The sequence below is a fragment of the Synchiropus splendidus genome, chromosome 19 (assembly GCF_027744825.2).
Source record: "Synchiropus splendidus isolate RoL2022-P1 chromosome 19, RoL_Sspl_1.0, whole genome shotgun sequence".
Classification (NCBI taxonomy): domain Eukaryota; kingdom Metazoa; phylum Chordata; class Actinopteri; order Syngnathiformes; family Callionymidae; genus Synchiropus; species Synchiropus splendidus.
The window spans coordinates 16,816,684-16,827,493 of NC_071352.1; the positions used below are offsets into that span (position 1 = coordinate 16,816,684).

At 49.4% G+C, this 10,810-nt stretch overlaps 2 protein-coding genes across 2 annotated transcripts; one reads left to right on the plus strand and one right to left on the minus strand.

Annotated features, from left to right (window-relative positions):
• The first annotated feature begins 46 nt into the window (after positions 1–46).
• Positions 47–3,027, plus strand: akt1s1 (AKT1 substrate 1 (proline-rich)). Its single transcript, XM_053851127.1, has 7 exons — positions 47–203; positions 735–782; positions 854–1,272; positions 1,339–1,591; positions 1,649–1,732; positions 1,800–1,975; positions 2,034–3,027. Exons 3-7 carry the CDS (start codon positions 892–894, stop codon positions 2,169–2,171), a joined length of 1,032 nt encoding a protein of 343 aa, XP_053707102.1. The 5' UTR covers positions 47–203; positions 735–782; positions 854–891; the 3' UTR covers positions 2,172–3,027.
• A 1,058-nt stretch (positions 3,028–4,085) lies between these two features.
• On the minus strand, positions 4,086–8,585 carry zgc:195001 (uncharacterized protein LOC567531 homolog). Its single transcript, XM_053851147.1, has 5 exons — positions 8,303–8,585; positions 5,470–5,496; positions 5,320–5,382; positions 4,848–4,987; positions 4,086–4,530 (listed from the first exon to the last, which is right to left on the minus strand). Exons 1-5 carry the CDS (start codon positions 8,529–8,531, stop codon positions 4,132–4,134), a joined length of 858 nt encoding a protein of 285 aa, XP_053707122.1. The 5' UTR covers positions 8,532–8,585; the 3' UTR covers positions 4,086–4,131.
• Positions 8,586–10,810: the final 2,225 nt, after the last annotated feature.

Here is a 10,810-nt window from a genome sequence, read left to right on the forward strand (position 1 = left end):
TTACGGGACCAAGAGGCTGAAAAGCTGAGCATAATTATGCTTAATTTGAAAGGTTCGTCAGGACGCTATAAAAGACAGCACTGCTCGCTTGCCGCTGTTGAGCAGCCTAGCAAGGGGAGAGAACCACTGGGAAAGGGCTGAACGCGTTGGATCCAAAAAAGAAGTCAGAACATCGAGCAACGCGGGTTTCAGAAGGCGAACAGGTAGGTGACACCTGAGCCGCTGCGCGCGCCGCGTCTGCTGTCGCTGAGCTGTGGAGGTGAGTGTGTCAGGGCTGCAGACAACAGAGCACACAGGCAGGTCAACAACAACAACAACAACAACAACAACAGTTGGACAGTAACGGTGCACGAACAGAACTTGACTGTAGGAGCGTGTGGAGGGAAGTGGCTGCTACACGTGTCTGCCGTGCAGCAGTGCTGGCGGACGCTGTCACCGCTGGGGCGCCCACTGTGCAGCCCACCGTGCTCGGAGCTCCTTGCTAAACAGATCACTGAGACATGCGACCCTCTCGTTCGTCACGCCCGCTGTCCTTGCACCTGGCTTGAGGTTTTGAGCTCGTGCACTGGCTGTCGAGTCAAGCGCGTATCGACTAGTGACGTGTGTTGGAGCAGTAGATATGTGATGATATTCACCTGGTTACCAAGCACGATCGTGCCTGACGTCTTGACCTGGGTGTGATGTTCGTGTCCCATTTTGCCAGGGTCTGCCACTGACATGTCTCTCTGTTCCAGGTATCACCAGCATCTTGTGAACATCTTCTCTCCCCTTGGCTTTCACGTGTGAGAATCCTTGTAGGTAAATGCCAACTGGTCCCACAGGTGCACTAACTTCTGCCTGTCCTCGCCACCAGTCCATCAGCTTGCTGCACAAACACTACCTTGAACCACCATGGCCTCCATCGTCCATTCATCTGAGCCTGAAATCCCCGATAACCACAAAGAGAGCTGGCTGGCGCTGCTCTCGGCGGCGGAAGCGTATTGCCAAAAGTCCGGCTGCGACCTCGCCATCCTAACAGCCTGCAAGAAGTTTCGCTCTTCAGCGGGAGGCGGGGACGGCATGAAGAAGCGGGTGAGCAGCAGCAGTGCCTTTCGGAAAGACTGCGATTTCGTCTACAGCGTGTGGGGTCAAGGGTTCCTGGCGGAGTCGGCACGCCGCTACGTAGAAGATATCGGGGTGTTGCACTCGACAACTATGCTAACGGCCCAGAGGCACACGCGGCAGAGCGGTGGGGTCGGAGTGCCGGACTCGAACACGGACCCAGCTCACAGGGTAGGTCTCCTCCTTGAGCTTCCCACGTAGCTTGCTCACGTTTAACCATGTGAGTTATTGTTCCAGAACCCAACGAGTGATGGAGTCAGCCCCAGTGGAAAACTGTATTCCCAAAGCTACCCATCGATCTACAGCACGGGGGCAACCACGGGCCCGGGTGGTGAGCAGAATGGAGACCGGGAACGGGAAAAGGCTGCGTTGGAGGCGACCAAGAGGGGGCGACAGAGGTCTGGCATTGTGGACGTGGAAGAAGAGTGCGAGGATGAGGAAGAGGAGGACGACATGGATGAGAGGAGGCCCGACGGGAATGAAAGTGCCGGTGGGTCACTGCTCTTGGTTCAGCTCTTGAGAGGCACTAAATCAAAGCGTTTGTCAGGAGTCTTCTCCATGGACGAGGACTCGCTGTCCCGCGACTGTGAGCCCTTCTTCGAGTCCGACGGCGAGGAGGAGAGCACGGATGGTGAGTCTGGATTCTTGAGGACGCCATGTTCAGCGGCAGATCGGTCCCTCACTCGTGTTTGCTCCAGGGTCGTTGAGCGAGGAGGCGCCTCCTCCTCTACGCAGCATGGCCGTCGGCCAGCCGACTCACTCGTCCCGCCACACCAACGCCATGGCCATGGCTCGCTCTCTTCCAGTGTCTGTTCCGGGGTGGGGTTGCAAAGGGAACCACACTCCGGTCGGCGACGGCAACAGCGGCGAAAGGGTGAGCTGAATTCAGTGGAGCTGGCTGTTGGACGAGTGCGCTGACGTTGTCCCCTCAGGTGGGCTGTGCTGACCTGGAGCACATCGCCGCCAGCATGAAGGCTCTGATCGTCCCCGGCGCTACGGACGGGACGGAGATGTTCGGGGCTTTACCTCGGCCACGTCTCAACACCGGGGATTTCTCCCTCAAACACTGAGACCAGGCAGCTGTCGAGTTGAGGCTAGTCACGGTTTTGGTGAGCAGTGAAGGCCGGGCAAATACTAGTACCTCCATTTTTATTTTATCTTTTTTTTCCCTGCGTTATAAACTAACCAAAATTAACACGACTCACTGACCAAAAACAACACTAATGCGCCACATCAAACACTAAGACAAATGTGACCTGCAAGTTGAATCAAAGCTGCCCTGAAGGGCTGCTCTAGTGCTGCGTACTGGCGCTTTACCTGTCAAGCCACTCTGGAGCTGGCGCTAAACCTCCACCATAGCATTCACACCACCCTAAATTCCAAATGTCCAAGAGTTCTACCTTTTAATTTTGACGGTACAACACCATGTCGATGCCTCCGCTTTTATCTGACGTTTTAATTGTTTTACGCGCCTTCTGGCGATGCTCACCAGCATTGTTAAACCCCTGATAGTTAAATCTGGAGCACCTTTTTGTTTTCTTTTTCACAACTGATTTGAAACACCAAGGCATTCACTCACCTGAAAGAAATTGCCCCCAAATTTAAGTTCACTCAACACCAAGTACACAGGTTTTTGAGATTTGCGAATGACATTAGCTGAAGCGCTAGCGTGCCGCACTAGAGCGGCTCTTTCTTTCCGCCATCGACTCTCCAGACGATAGCATTTTGTGGCCGAGACATTTTGAACCACCAGCACATGAACATGCCTGTTAGCTTTTGGTATATGACTGATGGAATGATTGTAGAATTGACTTTCTTTTTGGCTCCTAAATCTCCATGTGACCGCATGATGTAAAGAAAGCAAATTGGATAAGAAAAAGTTGTTAAACTGAAAATTGTTTTAAATAAAAGGAGCAACGTCAAGTACAGCTGTCTCTGTGTCAGTCCTTAAAGACTTGGATTAACTGTTTTACCCCAGAAGAGGATCTGAGGGGCAGCTGATGGAAACTGACCAGACCATTCTAGTCAAACAAGAAGTGGAAATCTAATATGAACCAATAGTGCAGTTGCTTACTTGTGGGATGCAGTACCTCAGGTGGCCTGCAGAGGGAGACAGAGCTCAGTCGGGCTCCAGTTGAACGGTCGAGGCTTCGGACCTGCAAAAAAAAAAAAAAAAAAAGTTGACGCATTCGTCAAAGGAATATCACGCCCTGGCTTGCTTGAATGATTATATTTCTGACTGCAGTGGATTCCAAGGTGTTCTAGCAGTAGTTTATATTGGTTAGAAGTTCAACCCAAAGCTGCGGTGACGACTTGATTGGAGCGGAGCAAGTTCCTTGGTTCTGAACCTGTTGCTAAGATCACACGCCTGGTCTCTCTTGAGGGTTGTTTCCCCACACTGACAACCTCCATTCTAATCCAGGACAAACGCTTGAGTGACACTGCCAGAGGTTTGCAAATTTTCTGAAGGTTTGAGCTGGTTGTAATTTGTGACAACCAACTAACGTGACCTGTTTTGGTGCTTGGAGTGGGAACAGTTGAGCAAGCCCACCACTGAAACTGTGGCTCCAGACCAAGAATGAGATGAAACCGAATACAGAACAAACTACTGGAGAAACCTCCCGTATGCAATAAACACGTCTGTGTTTTGGTCATTGAATGATGGTGCCCCACCTGGACTACCACACTAATACATGTCCCATCAACAAAAAAAGCTGCACTGAAAAACACATTTTAGACTGAAGGTGAACTACGAAGGCCCGAGGGTCGATCCCAGTGGTGCCCCTTTTATGATGAGTCAATGACTAAACAAGTGTTTTCACCACAGTTTTTATTAGCTACAGTTAAAAAACACTGGTTCATGCACAAGCTCCACAAGCGAGTAAAAATGTCACGCCGATCAACACATCAGTAAATAGAAAATAAATACAGAGTAAAGTCACGCCAGTCTACAAAGATGTCGGGACGTCCTTGTTCCCCCCAGATCTCCCAGCTGACACCTTAACTGTGCAGTGCCACCTACTGAGTGAGTCACTGTTCCTTTTTCCGAAGAACACAGTTCGAGTTGGCGCCGACCCAGACCCCGGGGAAGAGCTTGTCCTGGACGTTGACCTTGAACTTGTGCAGCAGCCGCATCTCGCCATCCTCCTCCACCAGGAGGAACTTGATGATGCCGGCCGGCTGGTCCACGTAGACGCCGATGACGGGGGTGAGCGGGAGAAGGATGTCCGTGTTCTCGCTGTTGTGCCACACCTGGTAGCAGGAGCCGGACCAGCCCACGCCCCAGGAGCGGTCGTTCTCGCCCAGGCCGGACGGGCCCTCGTTGCCCTTCCGGGGTGCGCTCTCGGCCACCACCCCGACCACCACCCAGCCCTCGAAGTTCACCTCCCAGTAACCACGACACCCGAGCAGCCCCTCCTTACACAGGACCTGGACCAGAGAGGGAGCAGAGTGACGGGTTTCACATGCGCACGAGAGCCAGGGTGAAGCTTGCTGCGCTGCAAGATGCTTTTGAGCTCCTGTTTGCTTATGGCCGTCTACTTGCACTGCATGCGGTGAAAAAATGTGTCATTTTTTTTTATCATCGTTACCATTTTTTAAAGTGAATAATTACGTTTTAATTTTCTTCAGTACGTCTTCAATTCTTTTACAATCTTGAAAAAACGTCATTTACTTGTGATGTCTGGTGGAACAAGCCAGCGTTGCTCATGCTATGCTATGCTAGCTCATCCAGACGTTGGGCTCACCTGCGGGGAGTGCTCGTATCTCTCGGGCCTGTTGGGGTATGGACAGACAGCGTCGGCAGATCGAGCCACCTTCGACCCTCCCTCCGAAATCCACAGAAGCTTCTGTGCAGTTTTGTCATCAAGGGTGAGCGGGAACCAATCTGAGGATGAAGCAACCAGAGTCAAACGAAACTCGGGAGTGTATTAGGTGCCCCTCTAACAGGGCCATTAAAAAAACTGTGATAAAGACAGATAGCAGTATATTTCTGAAAACAATATGCAATTTGACAACATAAAATAATACATTATCAGAAATACAAATGAGATAGACCAATAAAATGAATAGAAGCAGGAAAGAAGCCATCAAACGTTACATTTAGAAAAGCAACATGATTCAGACCATTGTTTACAACCAAAACAGATGGCAGTTTATGTATTTGATGTTTATTCTCCACCTCCGTTTTGAGTCGAACAACATGAGAAACTGACTCACGGCTCATGAAGTCAGATCGGGTCGTAGGTTCTGGGATGTTGGGCTCGTAAGGGGGCAACTTCTCTGAGGTGGGAGAAGAGAAGTGAGAGATTATCATCAGGAATAGGCTCAACACGCGCCAGTGTTGTTGTTGTTGTTGTTGTTGTTTACCTTCGACTCCTGCATTGCTCTTTCTTCCTGTGACACAAGACAAGGGCTTCATTAGCATTGACAGGGAAGAGAGTGAGGAGTACTGTTGATTTATAAAGCATGTTTCAACATCTGAGCCTGGAAGCTGATGATTCTTTCTCACACACACGGACAGATGTGTTTGAAATTGAAGGAAAAGTGCAGGTCTGAAGTCATGACAGACCAACAAGCAGCAGCGCTGAGGAGCCAGAGGGAGGCGTTGCTCTTTGACAACCTCTCAGGAATTCTTCATCCATCAGGACCAGGAATTTCTATCCATCACTTTCAAACCTCCTCATCTTTCCTTCAGGGTCCCTCGTCCGTTGAATAACAGCAGCTCTCAACCTTCCAAACCTGTCAGGGAAGAACGTCCACCGCGGTGTCCAAACACTGATTCATGAAGCTGCCCAGTTTAGGTTTCCGCCTGGGAGGACCCCAGAGTGAGGACGCGCACCGCGGCCCTCCGACAGCAGGGGGCTCCGAACATTCTGGGAGATGTCGTCATGTGTGCGCCGGCCCTCCAGTTGTTGAGTTCTGAGATTCTGCGAAAGCCGATGCTGATGAGCCACCACCTTCCGTCTGCTAAACTTAGAGTCTCGGATTTCGCATGATGCCTCATCCTTCATCTTCAGCTTCCAGGATTTTACATCGCCATGTTTACATCCCTGCAGAAGCGTGTGTCCTCTGGCATGCATGAGCGTGGTCCTGTTGGAACGTACAGAAGGTTCCCTTGTGTGCACCTCTCACCGCTGCTTCAGCTCCACAAATACCCGACCTGGACTGTGTCTGTTAACGGTAATACACCAGCCCAAGAGATTTCATTTTTCTGGAGAGTACTGGAACCAAGGGGAGTCTTGGGAGCCTCTGACCCAAAGGCTCCCGTCAGCGGCCCTTCGAAGACTCCAAATCCGCCTGACTTGTGTCACCAGAAAAAAGCCCCTGTCATCCCATGGTGGGCACCTCATACAAAGACAGAAGGACAACAAACATGAACCCTTGGACTTTCAGCAGAACAAGGGTGCAAAACAAACAAACCTGTTTAGGCGATGACACGGCAACACAAATAGTGCTCCCCCAAGCGCTGGGCACGCACCACCCCACTGAGATTTAAGTCACTGGATCTGGATGGGCACAGCTATTCAGCACTTCAAAAGGCACCAGGCTGCACCTCTGAGCTCTTGATCCCTAGATTGACTCTGGATGTCTCCGTTGGTAACAAATACAGGTGCAACTTACTGAACTGGAGGGGGCAGTGTGGTTCCCTGGGTCCAGGATACACCTGAACAAGAGTCGTGCATTTCTGAGGAATGTCTTGGGAAACGGGGCGCTATGGGGGGGGGGTTGACCCAAGAGTGCTGGACTCCACTATGAGGGCTCGCGCCAACAAGCATTGCCCTCCTTCGGTTCATGTGCCGGAGAGTAGGCCATCTTGTGCCGTTTTTCCAGACTCCGCACTCCGTTGCTCTGCGCTGGAATTACACATCCATTTAGCTGCCAACTATTTTCCCCACTCAAAGCCCATAAGACCAAACGATCTGCTAATTAATGGGAGAATGCAGGAACCTTAAGGTGGCATTAGCGTGTCTAAATACGACTGTGAAGGGAAGTTTGCCGCAGCAGTCGGGAATTGGAGCGGAGGCTTCGGAAAGGTCACGGACACATGAAGAGGATGATTTCAACCATCAACATTTCTTCTGGAGTTTTACGCAGCAGGGATGCTAGGCTCTGTCTTGGTTGGCGCGCGGCGGGATGCGCCGAAATGTCCCAGGACTGGAGATGCGCCACCCTGCAGGAGTCCAAATGGAGCCGGACTGGCCTGAAATCACCCGCAGAGGTGAGCGGATACCCAGAGAGACTGATGACTCCTCATCACTGCAGGTCAGACGTGGACTGGACACAGTGGGAGGGATTATATTCGAGCTTGACACCGATATTAAAACGGCTCCATGAGCCGGTTGGGAATGCCAGATGATCTTATGAGATTTCCAAGAAGGAAAATGAGAAGTAAAAGTGATGAGCAGCCGGATTTCTTTCAGAGCGCGGATAGAAGGTCAGCGCCGCGGTGGCATTTTCTGGAGGCCAGTCTGTGGCGGGTCCACACCACTGGGTCTCCTTTCACATCGGTACAAGTTTGTCTTTTGTTTTTTTTAAAGCTTTTTGAAATGTCCTAGGTCAATGTTTGTTCCATATTATATTATCAGATTATCATAATGGTCCAAAGAGCAACACTGTTCAGGCATCCAGACTGTCATGAGGGCCTCAGTGGCTTCAGACCCGCTTCTCTGTATGTGATAAATATACTCATTACAAAGACGAGAACAGAAACATTGTTATTTTCCAACCCTTGAATCTGTGTATTCACATATTAGTTCAACATTTGTGACATGTTCTTGATGATTGTTGCAGTGTGGTGAGAGACGTGTGCTGGCAAAGAGAAACTGGAGCTGTGAAATGTGGAGGATTGAGAAAGGTGCCGTGGAAACACTAAACGCCCCGCAGGAGGTAGACTTGATTTACTGAGCGCAGAAAAGTGAAGACAGGAAGCGGAACAGATTTACAAGCTCGCGCTTCAGGACACTGAACAACCTAAATACAAATGATATACAGAGCTGCATACGGTCAAAGAAAGAATAATTCCTCTCACATAAAAGGCACATCACATTATTAGCACTCTAAATCATTTCAATAAGTGATACTGCTTTGGATATACACTCAAAAATAATGTGCAATAATTGCCAAATGATCGATTCCAAACATCATAAATCTTCATATTAAGTTCATGAGCAGCAGACGGGTGTGTTGGCGAGTTTGGTACCTGCTTTCCGGGGCACTGGCATGTTGGCTCCTGTGGGCTGATGGGTATCAAACTCGCACGTCCTGTGTGTCGCCTCCGCTTCAACGATCTTATCAAGTCGGCAGCGGGGGGGCGGAGCCAGCTGGGGAGGGAATCTGAGCAGGTTTTGGTTGGAAGTCGCCCGCTGGGATGCTGCTGTCACATGAGACTCTGGATCCTTCCAGGGATGAGACCAGTGCGTCGCACACATGGACTGAGCATGTGTGGAGGACGTCGCTCCGTAATGGTCGAGTATTTCTGACTTGTTTTGTTTCCCTGCAGCGCTGACCTTTGACCCCTGCGATTTAAAAACAGCCTGACTTTCAGTGGAGGAGAATTCTGTTGGGATTGCAATGGAGACAAACAGATTACCTGCACATTGGTCTCCAGAATAACAATTCAGTTTTACCCGTCTTCTGATGTAATAGACCCAGAATGCTGCAGCTCATTCAAACAATTCAGAGAAACACTCAGGTTTAAGTATCTGTTGCTCATATTTTAATACTGACATGTTGATCCATATCAACATCACAGCTATTATCATAGATCTGCCAGCCACTAGGGGGCACTGTAACCCCCCCTTCATGTGGCAACAGTCAAATGCGTGAGCTTATGTGGCTACAACGGCCGAGAAAGTTTAGTGGTCGAAGCCAGCCAAGTGACAGCAGCCCATAAGAGCTTCACAAAAAGTATGAGGTCTGCGTTTGTCTTTCATGCGAACAAATTTGAGATTCTCAACTAACAAAGCTGTCCAATGCAAAATGATGACTCAAACTGGACCGAGCGGTTGGACGAAGTACGAGGGACCGGAGACGCGCTTGGTTCCCATGCGACTCAGGAATATCTTGGAAGGCTGGAGGTTGTGGATGAACCTCCAGCGTCATGGTCTGCATGCAGGACTCCCTTTGATCCCCTGACTTAATCAGAAAATAACTTCCTGTCACGAGAAAGTGAAAAGGTGGCAGTGGATTTTGGAGCTGCGCCGCTATTAGAGGAAGAATTTTAATGGAGTGTAACGTCCCGCTCAGCGGCCACTCTTCTAATCCCAGATGTGCTCATGAAAACCGACTTCAGCACCTGCTGCTTATCGCTGTCAGTCAGCCTGCTTAAATAGTATTGTGCCTTGACCTTTGGCCGCGGCCAGGGGCGGCCCGCCGCGCCGTCGAGTGTTTACGGGCGCCGCAGCTGGGCTGTGAAACGCACGATCAAGTTGCTTCATTACACGTTAACATGACATTTACGTGCGGTGCGAATGGGGAAGCAAGGTGGGGGGGCGAGACCCCAAACTTCCACTTGCAGTTCTCAGGCTGTGACGGACAGTTGGCAGGTGCGTCCACACGTGTGAGCCGCACTCACCAGATTTGGACTGAGGCCCTCGAAAAAGGCTCCGGACATTTGTCTTCCGAGTCCAGTGTCACGCCATATTTACAAGTGGGAGATGACGGACAGGTGGGCGGGACAATATGCCGATCACGTCTAATAAGCTGTACATTATATATCGCGGTCTCAGAATGAGAAGTGCTGTACTGCTTTTTGCACACGAAGGCAGCTTGTTGGCACTTCACAAGCTCCAGCCATATCAGTTCAAGCATGAGGCAGAGGGGGCTGGGGGTTACGTTGGTAGTGGCCATTAAAAGTTGAGCTGCATCTTGTGGGACCCTGGCCAAACACATTATTCCACTGTTGGCAGCGACTTCTGGGAATTGAAAATGCGGCATACGCTGTGCCATACGCTGCTAGCATCTTCAGCTAACTAGCATTCCTGCTATTCTAATTCTGATTACAAGTCTAAACAGTAGTGAGTCTCTGAACTGACTTGACAGCTGCACATCTGTGATAGTCAACGACTATGGAGAAGATCTTGAAAATAACTTCTCCTCTCCAACAGTAAAAACCGTTCAGGAAAGCATCTGTTGAAGCAGTTTTGAAAATGAATTGGAACATTTTATACTTGATACTTTCATTTACACTTACTACTACTTATATCTTCTTTGAAGTTTAAATAAAATATTATTTTTATTATGATATTTAGACATGTTTTTATTTGATTTACTTTATTCAGAATTTTATTCAGTTTTTCCAATTTTCTCAACAGTTTGCATCAAGTGTATTTTTTTTTCTTTAGTAAATCTGATGATTATGCTGCTGGTTGGACTTTTCAATGACAAATATGGTCACAATGGTTTCATTTCAGTTCACAAGGTTTATGGTTTGTTTATGTGTGAGCAGATTCATGTAATGTAATGCAATGAATCAGTTCTGTACCTTGAATGGGCTGAAATCAGAAAGGTCAACGACGAATGTTGAGAGCAAAAACGGGGTTCTTCAAAAGCAATACCAATGGAATTGCCTCCCAAACTTCAGCAGCATTTTAGACATGAAGACCTCAACAGAAAGTCGAACAAAGCACAGAGGAACCGCTTTGACCTTGCCCTGCGGAATAAGTCCAAACCCTCAACATTAGTGGAGAAACAAGGAAGCTCGCACTCA